At 42.2% G+C, this 16,804-nt stretch overlaps 2 protein-coding genes across 6 annotated transcripts in view; both read left to right on the top strand.

Moving 5' to 3' along the window:
- The window catches only part of LOC111966783 (homeobox protein Hox-C4a), a 73,668-nt gene that overhangs the window by 35,025 nt on the left and 21,839 nt on the right, over positions 1 to 16,804 (top strand). Inside the window, exons 1-2 of one of the 3 annotated variants that reach the window (XM_023991714.2) lie at positions 10,981 to 11,662; positions 12,206 to 15,294. In XM_023991714.2, coding sequence (XP_023847482.1) covers positions 11,221 to 11,662; positions 12,206 to 12,573 — 810 coding nt within the window. In that variant the 5' untranslated portion in view covers positions 10,981 to 11,220 and the 3' untranslated portion in view covers positions 12,574 to 15,294. Of the gene's footprint in view, positions 1 to 6,768; positions 6,811 to 10,980; positions 11,663 to 12,205; positions 15,295 to 16,804 lie in introns of those variants that run through there. The other 2 variants (XR_011480241.1, XR_011480240.1) reach the window with 2 other exon arrangements.
- Positions 1 to 16,804, top strand: part of LOC111966784 (homeobox protein Hox-C5a-like) — a 63,623-nt gene that overhangs the window by 24,980 nt on the left and 21,839 nt on the right. Inside the window, exon 3 of one of the 3 annotated variants that reach the window (XM_023991716.2) lies at positions 6,769 to 6,806. The exons of 1 other annotated variant lie outside the window; for it this stretch is intronic. The gene's annotated coding sequence lies outside the window, so the exon portion shown is untranslated. Of the gene's footprint in view, positions 1 to 6,768; positions 6,811 to 16,804 lie in introns of all 3 variants that reach the window. One more of the 3 variants, XM_023991715.2, reaches the window with a different exon arrangement.

The following is a 16,804-nucleotide window of genomic DNA, read 5'->3' as shown; positions in this document are numbered from 1 at the left end:
TTCGGTGGCCTGCCCTATATACACTTCGCTATGCCACATATATGGCAGAGAAATCACACCAAAGAGTTTAAGGGCACAGATTAATACCAAGACCACAAAGCTTTCCGCAGACCACCGCGCTTGCAGAAGGGCTTCTACCGTTCTCCATTTTTATGTATTTATTTTTATTTTCACCGTTTATATTAACCAGTAGGCTAGTTGAGAACAAAATTCTCGATTGCAACTGCAACCTGACCAAGAGTAAAGAAAAGCAGACATACAACACAGAGTTACACATGAATAAACAAACATAAATCAAATATTACAGGTAGAAAAGTCTATAACACATGTGCAAATGAGAGAAGGATAATGGAGAGTAACTCAATAAATAGGACCATAGTGGCGAAGTAAATTACAACTTATAGGCAAGTAAACACCTGAATGTAGAATGTGCAGAAGATGAATGTGCAAGTAGAGATTTAACTGGAGGTGCAAAGGAGCAAGATGAATAAAATAAATATAGTATGGGGATGAGTAGATTGACTGCGCTATTTAACAATGCAGCTATGTACAGTGCAGTGATACTGTGAGCGCTCTGACAGCTGGTGCTTCAAAGCTAGTGAGGGAGGTAAGAGTCTCCAGCTTTAGTGATTTTTGCATTCGTTCCAGTCATTGGCAGCATTGAAACTGGAAGGCGGCCCGTAAGAATTGGCTTTGCGGGGTGACCAGTGGATATACCTGCTGGAGCGCGCTGCTACGGGTGGAGGTCTGGCTATGGTCCCAGTGCTGAGATTAAGGCGGGCCGTTACACCTAGCAGAGACTGGTAGATACCTGAGCCAGCGGTTTGGCGACACGGTATGAAGCGAGAAGGGCCAGCAACGAGAGCGTTACAGGTCGCCAGTGGTGGGTAGTAATATGCGGGCTTTTGGTGGACCAAACGGATGGCACTGTGATAGACTGCATCCCAATTTGTTGCTTAGTTAGAGTGTTGGAGGCTTATTTTGTAAATCACATCGCCGAAGTCGAGGATTGTCAGGAGATGGTCAGTTTTACGAGGTTGTTTGGCAGCATAGTGCAAGGATGCTTTGTTTTGCGGAAATAGGAAGCCGATTCTAGATTTAATTTTGAGTTGAAGATGTTTAATGTGAGTCTGGAAGGAACCAGACACCTAGGTATTTGTAGTTGTCCACATATTCTAAGTCAAAACCGTCCAGAGTAGTGAGTGTGGACGGGCGTGCAGGTGCGAGCAGTGATCGGTTGAAGAGCATGCATTTAGTTTTACTTGCATTTAAGAGCAGTTGGAGGCCACTGTCATGACGTTGCCCTCTTTGGGTACAGCGAGCACTACCCCCCCCCCCCCCCTACCTCTGCACCAGCCCTTTTCTATGCACCATCCCCCTACCTCCCTGTCTCCTACACTCAGGCTGCTGTGGTCAGAGAGGTTAAATTCCTGGAAGAAGATCTCCTCATGGCCACAGTATAGAAGAGAGTGAGTTTTCATGGAGAGAACAAAGGAATTTCTTCCACCTCACAGAACTTGAGGTCCGAACAATATTTATGTTCTGGAGAATGTATAAAAGATCGGTGAAGAATCCAGCTACGAACTGGTCCGTTTGGTACAATTTGTGAAACTCATGAGAGACAATACGGCCACATTACCATAACGCTGTTTATACAATAGCCTCAGCTATGAGGCTTACATCTAATTGTTGTATAAGATGAATGAGTGAGGATGATACTGTTTGTGAAATTGTGTAATGTGATTTTGGACTGTTTAATGAAGGAAACTCCAATTCCCTTTGGAGTTAACTAAATCAGAGGACTGCCCATGAGCACAGTTATGGTCTGGCGTCCTGGGACAGGCCCTTTTCTGCTCTTCCGAATAAAACCCCCACCCGGGTTTTCTATCACCAGACCAGCTTACCTGGATAATGAGAGGGCCAAGGTTTGAGAGGAGACCGAGCTTACCTCAATTACGAGATGGCTAAAGGTTGCAGACCAGCTTACCTCGATAATGAGAGGGCCAAGGTTTGAGAGGAGACCGAGCTTACCTCAATTACGAGATGGCTAAAGGTTGCAGACCAGCTTACCACGAGAGGGCCAAGGTTTGAGTAGAGACCATAAACCTAAGGTTTGAGTAGATGGCTGAATCTTTTAACCATACCACTGGGTTAAACTCTTAGACTATCGATACCGACAGAATAAGAACAAGTCTTTGATATGAATTACTAGTCTGCAGCTAGGAATTCGAATCATGAACGCGAAGACCGACAACCGCCAAAACATCTATTCTATAACGACATGAATGAATGTCACTCTGAAACTACCCCATTCTATCCACGACAGAGAGAGAGAGAGGGCGGACAGACTCTCCAACAGAAAATAACTTCTCAACAGAGATCCCGACGACACACTGAGCGTAAATATATATATTGATTGCAATTGTTCCCGAATGAGTGAGCGTTCATGTGCAAAGGATGAGCATTTTAATTGTTATAATTATCACTCTGTCTAACAAGCCGCCATACCGGTTTAGCCCACTAGGGCACATCCCCCTATCATTTCTTTGTAACCATATCTTGTTTGTTATGCATTTCTGTGAGTACTTAGTTAGTAAATAAATGATTTTAAGACAATTGATGTATGGATGACACATAGTGAAGACTGGGTTCGTGCAGATAACCAACAATTTACGACGTTTGGAATGAGACTAACGTGAGGTAAATAGTAATTCATTAATTCGAAGACTAATTGATCAGATATTAAAATATCTGAAAGTTATATTATGAAAATTATAACTTTGTAATCTGAATATTTTCCTTGGTGCCCCGACTGCCTAGTTAATTACAGTTACATGATTAATCAGTTTAATCTGATAAATTGATAAATGAGTCTTCAGTTTTAATGATGCCAAAGACACGACACCACGGAAGGAGAGTTGTATGGCATTGAAGCTCGTCTGGAGGTTAGTTAACACAGTGTCCAAAGAAGGGCCAGAGGTATTCAGAATGGTGTCGTCTGCGTAGAGGTGGATCAAAGAATCACCAGCAGCAAGAGCGACATCATTGATGTTCCAGAGAAGAGAGTCGGCCCAAGAATTGAACCCTGTGGCACCCCCATAGAGACTGCCAGAGGTCCGGACAACAGGCCCTCCGATTTGACACACTGAACTCTATCAGAGAAGTGGTTGGTGAACCAGGGGAGGCAATCATTTGAGAAACCAAGGCTGTTGAGTCTGACAATAAGAATGTTGTGATTGACAGAGTCGAAAGCCTTAGCCAGTTCGATGACTACGGCTGCACAGTAATGTCTCTTATCGATGGCGGTTATGATATCGTTTAGGACCTTGAGCAGGGCTGAGGTGCACCCAGGACCAGCTCTGAAACCAGATTGCATAGCGGAGAAGGTACGGTGGGATTCTAAATGGTCGGTAATCTGTTTGTTAACTTGGCTTTCGAAGACCTGAGAAAGGCAGGGTAGAATAGATATAGGTCTGTAGCAGTTTGGGTCTAGAGTGTCTCCCCCTTTGAAGAGGGGTATGACTGCAGCAGCTTTCCAATTTATGGGAATCTCAGACGATACGAAAGAGAGGTTGAACAGGCTAGTAATAAGGGTTGCAACAATTTCGGCAGATCATTTTAGAAAGAGAGGGTCCAGATTGTCTAGCCCGGCTGATTTGTAGGGGTCCAGATTTCGCCGCTCTTTCAGAACATCAGCTATCTGGATTTGGGTGAAGGAGAAGTGGGGGAGGCTTGGGCGAGTTGCTGTGGGGGGTGGAGGGCTGTTGATCGGGGTAGGGGTAGCCAGGTGGAAAGCATGGCCAGCCGTGGAAAAATGCTTATTGAAATTCTAAATTTTAGCAGATTTATCGGTGGTGACAGTGTTTCCTAGCCTCAGTGCAGTGCGAAGCTGGGAGGAGGTGCTCTTATTCTCCATGAACTTCACAGTGTCCCAGAACTTTTTTGAGTTTGTGCTACAGGATGCAAATTTCTGCTTGAAAAAGCTAGCCTTAGCTTTCCTAACTGCCTGTGTATATTTGTTCCTAACTTCCCTGAAAAGTTGCATATCACGGGGGCAGTTCGATGCTAATGCAGAATGCCACAGGATGTTTTTGTGCTGGTCAAGGGCAGTCAGGTCTGGAGAGAACAAAGGGCTATATCTGTTCCTGGTCCTACATTTTTTGAATGGGGATACTTATTTAAGATGGTGAGGAAGGCACTTTTAAAGAATAACCAGGCATCCTCTACTGACGGGATGAGTTCAATATCCTTCCAGGATACCCGGGCCAGGTCGATTAGAAAGGCCTGCTCGCTGAAGTGTTTTAGGGAGCGTTTGACAGTGATGAGGGGTGGTCGTTTGATCGCAGACCCATTACGGATGCAGGCAACGAGGCAGTGATCACTGAGATCTTGGTTGAAAACAGCAGAGGTGTATTTGGAGGGCAAGTTGGTTAGGATGATATCTATGAGGGTGCCCATGTTTACGGATTTGGGGTTGTACCTGGTGGGTTCATTGATAATTTGTGTGAGATTGAGGGCATCAAGCTTAGATTGTAGGATGGTCGGGGTGTTAAGCATGTCCAAGTKTAGGTCACCTAGCAGCACGAGCTCTGAAGATAGATGGGGGGCAATCAATTCACATATGGTGTCCAGGGCAGCTGGGGGCAGAGGGTGGTCTATAGCAAGCGGCAACGGTGAGAGACTTGTTTCTGGAAAGATGGATTTTTAAAAGTAGAAGCTCAAATTGTTTGGGTACAGACCTGGATAGTAAGACAGAACTCTGCAGGCTATCTCTGCAGTAGATAGCAACACCGCCCCCTTTGCAGTTTTATCTTGTCGGAAAATGTTATAGTTAGGGATGGAAATTTCAGGGTTTTTGGTGGACTTCCTAAGCCAGGATTCAGACACGGCTAGGACATCCGGGTTGGCAGAGTGTGCTAAAGCAGTGAATAAAACAAACTTAGGGAGGAGGCTTCTAATGTTAACATGCATGAAACCAAGGCTTTTTCAGTTACAGAAGTCAACAAATAAGAGCACCTGGGGAGTAGTAGTGGAGCTAGGCACTGCAGGGCCTGGATTAACCTCTACATCACCAGAGGAACAGAGGAGGAGTAGGATGAGGGTACGGCTAAAGGCTATCAGGACTGGTCGTTTAGTGCGTTCAGAGCAGAGAGTAAAAGGAGCAGGTTTCTGGGCGTGAGATAATAGATTCAAGGCATAATGTACAGACAGAGGTATGGTAGGATGTGAGTACATTGGAGGTAGACCTAGGCATTGAGTAATGATGAGAGAGATATTGTCTCTAGAGACGTTAAAACCTGGTGATGTCACCGCATATGTGGGAGGTGGAACTAAATGGTAGGTTAAGGCATATTGAGCAGTGCTAGAGGCTCTACAGTGAAATAAGACAATATTCACTAACCAGGACAGTAATGGACAAGGCATATTGATATTAGGGAGAGGCATGCGTAGCCGGGTGACCAATAGGGATCCAGTGAGTGGTTGGGCTGGCTGAAGACATGGCGATTCAGACAGCTAGCAGGCCGGGACTAGCAAGCTAGCAGACCGGGGCTAGCAAGCTAGCAGAAGGGACTTAGAGGGACGTCTCGATGGAGGAAAGTCTGTTTTAGCCTCCGCGTGTGGTGATGTCAATAGACCAGTCGTGATGGATTAGTAGGGTTCCGAGTAGCAGAGGGGTCCAAGTCCAATGGGCAAATTAGGTATAGTGGCCCAAGAAATTGGCCGATGGATCTATACAGCTAACAGTCCAATATGCTCTAGACAGCTAGTGGGCCGCGGCTAGCAGCTAGCAGGCCGCGGCTAGCAGCTAGCAGGCCGCCGCTAGCAGCTAGCAGGCCGCCGCTAGCAGCTAGCAGGCCGCGAATAGCGGATGGGCATTCAGGGTACGTCGCGATGTAGAGGCCAGTTGAGTACACCCTCGAGCAGATTACGTCGTAGTCCAGTCGTGCAGGATCGGCGGGGTTCCGTGCCCCGTACTGGCTGTAGAAGGGGTCCGGGTATTGTAGCCCAGGAGTGGCTGATGGGCCTCTTTAACTAGCCGGGAGAAAGGGCCTAGCATGTGCTAGCTCCAGGCTAATTGGTGCTTGCTCCGGGACCGGATTCGAGGTGAATAGAAATACTTTAGAAAAAAACAGATCCGCACCACATTGGGTGAGGCRGGTTGCAGGAGAGTGTTTTGAAGTTGAGGTGTAGAAAAAAAAGATATATATATATATGCGAATAAAAAGATATATACACAGGACACGACAAGACGAGGACAAAAGACGTCTGACTGCTACGCCATCTTGGATTGTACCAGACTGAATTTAATTATAAAAATCTAATAGGGTCCCCAAATTCAAGGACATGAACATTGTTCCTTAATGGGGAAGGTTAAATGTGGTTTGTATTTTCTAAATACATTTGGAATTTCAGAGTGATGTCGTTAGAAATGGGGATTTGTGTCGTATGACTTGATTTTTGTCAATTGATTTTCGATGACAAATTAACAAGTGTTTAGCTATTTCTAACCTGCTAATTTATTAGATAATTCTCCAATAACGATCATTTTGTGGTTTATGAAATTCGAAAATGTTGCAGGCTATCCTGACCCTCCATTACCAATACCGTATGTTGTTTTTCATGGCATCATAGGCTATTCTAWTTTAGAGCTTTTATTAAAACCATTCCGAATAATTTGGGGTGGGAATAATATATAATTTTACTTATTTTAACTTTATTGGTTATCCCACTGATCATCTAATTTGATAAATTTTTTCAATTTTGCAGACAACAATTGAGGACCGAGGCGGAATGAAGGGGAGCATGTATGTATGTTGTTTATTATTTTGTACACAAATAGGCTACTTGCCCTGTCCTTTCCCGTGTGCAGAGCCAACAGAGAGGGCAGTGTTCCCTGATAATGGCTATGAAGCTATTTGCTCTCATGCTAAGAAGTTGGTTTCATCGAAGCCTAGGTCTATGCACACAAATTCCATTGTGCAATGAGTTTATTATTAAACATTGCATTTCACACAGTTTGGCCTCACCGGGCCTCACCATGCACACTGTGGTTAAATTATTATAATATTCTGAAACATATCTATTCAAAAATTATATTGGGCTCCCGAGTGGCGCAACGGTCTAAGGCACTGTATCTCAGTGCCTTAGACAATGAACAGTCTCTGGTTCGAATCCAGGCTGAATCACTGTGATTGGAAGTCATAGGGCGGCGCACAATTGGCCCAGCGTCATCCGGGTTTGGACAGGGTAGGCTGTCATTGTAAGTAATAATTTGTTCTTAATTAACTGACTTGTCTGGTTAAATAAAAAAAATAAAAAAACATAATTCAGTGAAAGAACAACAAATCTTTTCTCATCCTACCATCAATATTGTAGCTTACATATGTGTTGCATGTATATCTGCATATCGTGTGTTACAGATATGTGTTGCATGTATATCTGCATATCGTGTGTTACAGATATGTGTTGCATGTTTATCGTGTGTTACAGATATGTGTTGCATGCATATCGTGTGTTACAGATATGTGTTGCATGTATATCGTGTGTTACAGATATGTGTTGCATGTATATCGTGTGTTACAGATATGTGTTGCATGCATATCGTGTGTTACAGATATGTGTTGCATGTATATCGTGTGTTACAGATATGTGTTGCATGCATATCTCCATATCGGTGTGTTACAGTATGTGTTGCATGCATATCGTGTGGTTAACAGATATGTGTTGCATGCATATCGTGTGTTACAGATATGTGTTGCATGCATATCGTGTGTTACAGATATGTGTTGCATGCATATCTGCATATCGTGTGTTACAGATATGTGTTGCATGCGTATCGTGTGTTACAGATAGCCTATGCGTGTGAAAGAGAACATGCTGAAAGGTTTTCATGTCACAGGAAAGCAAATGTTAACCATTTTTCCCATGAACAAATGGAACATCAAATTAGTTTGCCTAAGGCCCTCGTTTTTCTGTAGTTCTACATTATAACTAGATATTGAACTAGGTGAGAGATCTGAAAGCCATTTGTGGGGAGAAATTATTTATTTATTTTCGCCCATCAATAATCCTTGGCAGTGAACTATTGGAAGTAGTCAAACGCGAGGGTTGAAACGCAGGTCAGGCTGTCTAACGAATATTAAAATGCGTCCACAACACTGGAGCTGGGGTGAGAGGGGAGCTGGGGGCGTGCACAGGGCATGTGAAGGCGTGGGCGGGTGTGTGCAAAAATTATAATAATATGCCGGGATTTGCAGATGCTAACGTAAAATGAGAACGAAAGGGTCCTTTACATTTTGAGGATGTTTTCTTCTTCTCTTGTCTCATGGTTACCAAGGTAGCTGACGTCTAATGTAGACCTACCTACACCTTTTCGATTATTTTCTATTCCATTGTAGGTATAGCATTTTATCAAGTTAAGTGAACATGTTATTGTTTTGATTACTTAAAAAATAAAACATTCTATTGGATTCTATTTCAAAACTCTATATATTAAATATATTCACGATTTCAGTAGCCTATGTTTGCCCCTCTGGATTATTGAAACAGGTCACACTCACACCATGCAGGATATAACATTTTTCATCGCCGTCTTCTCATTAACTTCTGGAGTGGCAGGAAAAGAGGTTACGGAGCGGTCAGTATGGTAATGGCGAGGCAGGCGAGCACAAGAAATCGTTGGGGACAAAATAAACGTATATTTCATCTGTGCTGTCACGCGGTCGCTCGCTTTGTACCCGTAGTGCACGTGTTTTGCTTGAATATTCATATTTTAGAGAAGTTACCTCAAAGGCAGGGTTTTGATTGAATCTGATAGAGAAAAACATATTAGGCAGGAGACTCTATTCGTGTGTGTGTGCTTGTACGTGTACGTGTGTGTGTGAGAGAGAGAGAGAGAGAGAGAGAGAGAGAGAGAGAGAGGAGAGAGAGAGAGAGGTTTTCACCTAACCGAATTTTTCCAGTTGGAGCTCTTCTTTTCAGGCTGCAATGGAAAGACTCATTAGTTGTCTATATGTACCCTGTAGAACCGAATTTGTGTTAATAGATAACAATCGCAAGTACGTCTCTACAGGAATACATGGGCTACTGAAATCCCACGTATGTCAAGATAATCGTCTGGTCAACCCTCGCTTCTATCCAGTAGGTTATAGCTGCATGCAGTGTTATCCGGAATAATAGGGCACGAATAGCATACATCTCAGAGGAAGTCTGTGTGCAGCATACACAGTATGTGTTCAACCTCCACATAAGTAGCCTAGGCATTGTCAGGACGTCCATAGGCCTATATTGTGTACAGTAGGCTATCTGGAAGCAAAGGGCTACTACGAGTATTCGGTCTGTACCAGTAAACATTTAAAAAAAACAGCGATCGTTTAAAGCGGACTGGTTTACTGCGTTTTACAGCCCTATAAAACGCCTCAAACATCGCTGCCAAAAGTAATAGAAATGGCGGGCGCGGTCTACACATAAACAAACCATAAACATCCGCCCTGTTATGTCATTTTCACCTGCTCAGATAAGACTAAAAGAAGGCCACTACCGCTACATTAGATGGTGATTAACAGGTGATTGACCTCGTATTATAACCCTTGTTAATATAATCTTATTATAATCCATCCCTAGTATGTAGTAGGCCCGACATTTATAATATATTTATTTCATATAAATATTTAATATTTCAATATTTAATATGATTATTATTAACTCCATTGACTCACAAGGGTTACATTGATTATGTAGGTCTACTGTCCTGTGGTTTGTGGTGTCGTGCATAATTGAAGGCATGGAATTACAGCCACTGACAAACTTAGCCAGCAGTTAATGACAGTATAATAGTACCTGTAAAGCGTCTGTGGCAACGGATAGTCTACCAGACATAATTGTCACCTTATCTGCAATGATTTACTTTGCTGAACACAACAGTGGATAGAGTTTGTAATGGACTTACTCCCCCATCTAGGTCTAACATCAAATGAATAACCATACACGTACACTTAGACAACCACTAGTGTTGATGGAGATAAACTAACGATTGGACAAAACGTCCCTACGAGTCATTTCAGGGCAAGTAAAGCTGGTTTCATCAACATTGCAGCCTTATAAAGATTTGTATTCAAATGCATACGTCTCTAAACATGAAGAGAGAGACAGAGACCTCAATGCAATATCCAATAATGACAGTGATATAAACATTAGAGATATACCATCATTAAAGAATATTTGCCTTCCCTTGTGTCCATTGCACAAGATAGCAAAGTAGGCCTATTTGAAAAGTAGTAATGCATTTGAAAAGTAGTAATGCATTTGAAAAGTAGTAATGCATTTGAAAAGTAGTAATGCATTTGAAAAGTATTTGGAATGCTATGTTTGAAAAGTCTCTCAGAATATTTACGAAGTAAAGTATTGACACAGTTTTGAAAGTTCTCAAATGCAAAGCAAAATACTTATTGTGTGGTTACTTCACTGATACGGTGCCCATTTGGTGTCCACCTTCTTCTCATATGAGCCAAGCTCAGTTCTAGTTTTAAAAACAAAATCATAATTCGAAATGCTATGTGAAAGTGAATTTTATGCGTAATTTTTTTAATCTATTTAGGATTTGGCCAACATTTCGTGTTGGATTATTTTATATTTGAGAAGGCAGCATCATAATATTCTTAGAGAGGGTCAGAGGCCAACTTTCTGTGATTTAGGCAGGCCTAACCATTATTGTTTACTGCTATTATTATTGTAGGCTATTTCTACCTCTGAAAAAAAATTATGCTAATAATAGAACTATAATGACACTGTGTAATTCACATAAGAAGGGTTTGTGTTGCAATTTTTGCTGCAATATCAATGGCATTGGTAACACAACAAGGGAGAGAGTGAGAGAGAGAAAAATTAAAATTGAATTTAGAGAGAAGAGAGAGAGCGAGAGAGAGAGAGAGAGAGAGAGAAGAGAGAGAGAGAGAGAGAGAGAGAGGAGAGGAGGAGAGAGAGAGAGAGAGAGAGAGAGAGAGAGAGAGAGAGAGAGACCCAGAGAAATTACACACAATGGCGACCGAAGGTATGTTTCAAAACCTTTGGTTCCTTATCCGGGGACTACCTCTCACTCTGCTATTGGGCCGTGGGGTCACGTGGTAAAACTAACTTTACAAGGGCTGCTCACAAGTAGGAGGGCTATATGGAGCAGAAAAACGACAAAGCTAGAAAAATAAATTTCCACTGCAGAAATTAATGATCATGAGCTCGTATTTGATGGACTCTACCTACATTGATCCGAAATTTCCTCCATGCGAGGAATATTCACAAAACAGCTACATCCCCGAGCACAGCCCCGAATATTACAGCCGCGCCAGGGACCCTGGCTCTGGTTACCAGCATCACCATCAGGAGTTATACCCTCCACGGGCGAGCTACCAAGAGCGCCAATATAATTGTGCAAGCATCCCTGAACCTGACACGCAAAAGGGACATGGACTACCCCATTCTGCGCACCTGCTTGCAGGGAAAGGGCAGCCATCCTCATGTGAGACCCCACAGTTACCCATGTCCCCCACCACCCCACCGGCTGCATCCTCCGCCTGCAACCAAGCTACACCGGAGCATCCAAACAGCTCAGCCTCCTCCAAGCAGCCCGTGGTATACCCATGGATGAAGAAGATTCACGTCAGCACCGGTAGGCAACTTGTCTGTGTTTGTCTGTTCCCTCTCTCTACACTCTCCTACTCCTTTCTCTTCCTTTCCCTCCCTTTATCAGTGCCTCTGACTCCCATCTCCTTCCCAGACCCTGCTAAGATAGAGGAGAAGCCTTTGAAATGGCACATTTGAGTCGGATTTACGACTCGGCGTCGGTAATTACACCCGCCATAAATTTTATAGCAGAGGTATACTCTGGGCAGCCGTATCACCATGTGGCTTCTGCTGTTATGTATGTGCGGGATGGAGAGAAGAGGGGGAGAGATGAACAGAAAAAAGACTGCGCTTTGGAATCTTGCATTAATAATTTAGTGCATACTTGGATGTGTGTCCCCTCATTATGGAGAAATAGTCAAGTTCTTAACTTCCCATTTCTATGATTTCTAATATCATAACTAGCATATCTAGCCATTCCTTCTGCCCTGCCCATCATATGTCTCAGTTGAGGACACTATTGTTTACCCACTCCTTCCCTCCTTGTCTTTCTCTCTCTCTCTCTCTCTTTACTTCTTCCCCTTTACAGCGAACCCGAATTACAATGGACCGGATTCCAAGCGGTCTAGGACAGCCTACACTCGACAGCAGGTCTTAGAATTGGAGAAGGAGTTCCACTATAACCGCTATTTAACTCGACGGAGGCGCATTGAGATAGCCCATACATTGGTTCTCTCCGAACGACAAATCAAGATTTGGTTTCAGAACCGCAGGATGAAGTGGAAAAAAGACCATAGGCTTCCTAACACCAAAGTGAGATCCTCCACCACGGGCGTATCCTCCGGGTCCAACGCAACCTCATCAGCCGGCGTTGTCGCCACTTCCTCGGCCACTGGTAGCATTACTCCCGATGAACTGTCCGGAGTAGAGGATGGCGAGGATATTACAAGGTTATAAGGCGAAAAGAAAACCACTTCAAGAAGGGGGATAGAGAATGACTGATTATTTATAGTATATTATATATTTTGTTTTCGTAGGTATTTGTGCGGTTTCATTTAAGTCCAAAGTTATATAAAATGCATGTTATATAGCATGGATTTATACGAATACTGATGGGTTCTTTTTACGTGACACAGGGTTTAAGTTATTTAATGCTGAATCAAGATGATGTTTTTTTATGAGAAAAATGTTTTGAATGAAGGAAAATAATGTACATTTTATCTAAATGTTATTGTGAGCCATTTGTTTGCCCTACCGCCCAAGTTGAAATGCACAATCTATTTATTTCAAGCTCAACACTGGAAGAATATCATTAATAGGCAATCATAGTTATTTTTGGTAAAAATGCTGGAACGTACCGATGGAACATTGATCTTGAACGCATATGTTTAGGATTATAACAAGGTGAATTAGCTCCTTGCTTTCAGAAACAGGATTTTTAATTACAATCTAGTTTGTGGTGTGTTTAGCAGATTATTGTGAAATGCAATACACAGAGTTTAGTGTATTTGTGATAATCATATTGGTCAATAAAACAGTGAGTGTACTAGTTTTACGCCCGTTTGGATCGATTCATTCATGGCCAACAGAGTGCCTATTGTTTTGGTGACTGTGGCTATTGCTGTGGTGGCCGTTATATAAAAATGGTATAGTCACAATTTACCAAGTTCTTTATTGATGGTTCAGCCTAACAACGCATTATTTGTTTGGCAATGTTTAGCTTTAAATTGTTTAGCCTATGCCAAATATGATACTGACGATTTGAAATGTTCCTTTAGAATCGTTCTCGAGGTAGGCACGCGTATACAGATCCACCGTTCATATTCCCCCCCAATCCAATAATAATCCATAATTCTACTCCAAATAAAGGGTTATGGCCTGGCTGCATGCATCATATTATCCTACATGTAGCTCATTAGTCTCAAGGACATTCAATTAATTTGGCAAGCCATTCAACCAGGGCCTCAACAATCCCCTCAGATTATACTGACTGGCTGGAGCCCTGCTTCCTGCTCATTACTGATCATATAGCTCTGCACATACCTTTTGGAAATCAATTTCGTATTGCCAAAATATGACACATAATCAGTTGTGTTGATGGTATATGGATTCCTATTAATTCATTGTTTTGCCCCAATTGCAGGTTGCTTCTTTTCTTCTAATAAAGTCAATAATTTGAGGTCAGATTCTGAAAGGCCTAAAGCCTTGAAGGACTACATCGTGGACTATAAGTGAGAATATAGCCTACAAAATATTGTATTCGGATTATATCTACCAGCAAGACCTGTTGCCTCTTAAAAATATGCATCCAGATTTTCCAAGATGATCTTGTATAAAACAATAGTTTGGATAATAGTGTTTTATATGCGTGCACGTAGGCCTTCTCAATATGCAACAATTTGTACCTTATATACAAAKGAATGTTAGTTGTACGTTTGAGATGTTCACCAATTGTCATTCGTATAATAGTCTATGTTTGTTGCGGCCTGAGACCTCCCCCGTCAAAGTGAAGAATATGCTTTTAAAAAGTAGCGCTTGAGGCAACGTCATCGTCACCTCTGCTCTTGGTAAGTATAGCCTATACTGCTCAAGCATCGTGGGGGGATTTTCGATAGACCTATGGCAATGTTGTGGACGTGTTGTCACCATGCAACTGTAATAATACATAGGATAGTCATATTGCGCCTTTGATCTTATGTAGGCCCTAGCCACAAAACAGGCCGTCCAATTAACAGTTCTCCAAAACGAATTTCATTGTAGAATAACTTTTTCTTATTCTGCTCAAAATGTTGTGCAAAAACATGCAATGTTTGAAAAGAGCGCAATAGTTTGATAGATTATTTAAACTGTGTGACTTGAATAGAAATGATAAAACGGCTTGCTAGGTGGGGGGCAAAGAGCACAAAGGGAAGAGGTATTCTAAACCATCAATCTTAGCGCCGCAGAGTAAAGAATTATTTGGGTCTGAATATATTAATTTGGCAACAGCCTCTCTCAGAAATAAACCCACATCGCTAACTAGTAATTTTACGAAATAAAACTATCAGGGCTAAAAAGGAAACTTAACACCGTGACGTGGACATGACTTTGGAATGGCAGTTGGAACGCCCGTAAAGCCCTAAAACATGCAGAATTCCAGTAGCATTTATATAGCTGCCTGGACAATTGAGAGAAATTAATGTATAGCTACGCCAGAGTCTCACCATCCCTCCAATCTCTTTCTAGATCCTGTCGCCTCCATGTAGCGAGGCTGAAAATGTACTTTATTGAAGTTTGGGATCAACCGCGAGAAGGCCGAGTTCAGTCGGAGGGCACATTTTCTGTCCCATTAGGTCCGTTTCAGCCGGGATGGTCGACCTTTGCAACCCCCCGTGACCTGACTGGGTCTCTATACTTGTACCTTCTGTGTGTGCCCTCGTAGGTCGTCCCCGGTCCTTGCGTGGCCTCGTCAGGGCTCTGGACTTTCTTTGTGTGTTTTTCTACTTGAGGGGCCGGTAGAAGGGCACCTCTGAATGTGTTGCTCTTTTGTTGCTCTCAGTGGTGACCTGAGAGTGCGGTGAACTGTCGGTCACTTCTCTTCCATTGTGCGCCCTGTAGGACCTAGACCCTTTGTAGGACATCCTACAAATTTGAGGGACTTCCAAGCGGTTACTTCGGAGCTTTATGATCCGTCTGCATGTGAGTGTTACTCATGTCGAATGCATTATTACCTTTTTATATCAGAATTATGTACATAACAAAAATACTTTTGTTGTACATAGCTTCAATGTAATCTCGCGAGTACATGTTCGAGGATAGTAATTCAATTTCAATATGATTAAATTAAGGATTAGTAGACCTAGACCTATGTATATATGCACTTTCCGGCGTAGTATAGGCTTAAGCCTAACTACATTTACCATTTCAAATGCAATTTTGTTCCTGCACATGCCTTTGATTCTTACAATAACATAACCAGTTCTTAAATAAATAAAAACAAATGTTTTAACATATAGATTTTTTAATCCATATGCTGTTGCTATCATTTGTAGGCATATTGTGTATTTTATTACAAACTTTTGTACCTCATGTAGCAAAAACCTATCTTTGCAGTTGACTGAAGGTCAGTTTACGATCTATCGTCAAAGTGGGCCTACGAATATCTTGACTTAATTCTCTCTCACCATATGTCAGCATCAGAGATGCTCATTAGAGATGCTGCCGGGAATCTCCATGCAATATATTACATGGCAGGTGTGTTTCATAGAACTGTATTAGGAAGTATTCCCCTCTTACAGTTTGAACATTTGACTTTCTCTCAGATGCATCTCCTTATAGACATTTAGGCTATGATATGTTACAGTATGTATTTGTGTGGGTAACAGACTACATAGTGACTTGTAATCACTATATTAGTGAGGCGGCAGGTAGCCTAGTGGTTAAAGCGTTGGACTAGTTGGACTAGAAACCGATAGGTTGCACGATTGAATCCCCGAGCTGACAAGTTAAACATCTGTCGTTCTGTCCCTGAACAAGGCAGGTAACCACTGTTCCTAGGCCGTCATTGAAAATACAAATTTGTTCTTAACTGACTTGCCTAGTTAAATAAAGGTAAAATATATATTATGAACTGTATTTAGAGGATTGACGTTCAAATGGACTTTTTAGAATTATTAAACACAAAATAGTGTTTTTTCCGAATAGAATGAACGATATTTAGATAATGCTTTGAATTGCTCCCAACGAGATATTAAACCTACTGCAGTCTATATGGCACAAATAATGTGTTTAGCATATGGGCCTACAAAATGTTTCTGTAAGCAATTAACACAAAATATCACGCGATATTTTATAGGATGCATACCACATTTTATAGGATTTGATATAATTTGGCTTTCGGTGCACTTTTATGAAACCCTGTAGAACCCGTAGAACCCCGTAGAACCTGTAGACCCCCAGTAGAACCCGTAGACCCCCTGTAGAACCTGTAGAACACCTGTAGAACCTGTAGAAACCCATTTCCAGTTAACTTACTTTTCAATGGCCTGTAGTATTCGTACAACCCTTTCAAGCTAACATGCAACTATTTGTCTTTATCTGTGTGTCGCATATTGGAGTTCCTACACGTATAGGCCTATTCGTTATAAAAATGATTAGTGTAGCCTAAACTTGGACCTCTGTAGATTGTGTATAGCTCACGAATTTTAGC

The sequence above is a fragment of the Salvelinus sp. IW2-2015 genome, linkage group LG7 (assembly GCF_002910315.2).
Source record: "Salvelinus sp. IW2-2015 linkage group LG7, ASM291031v2, whole genome shotgun sequence".
Classification (NCBI taxonomy): Eukaryota; Metazoa; Chordata; class Actinopteri; order Salmoniformes; family Salmonidae; genus Salvelinus; species Salvelinus sp. IW2-2015.
This window is presented reverse-complemented; position numbering and strand designations above follow the sequence as displayed.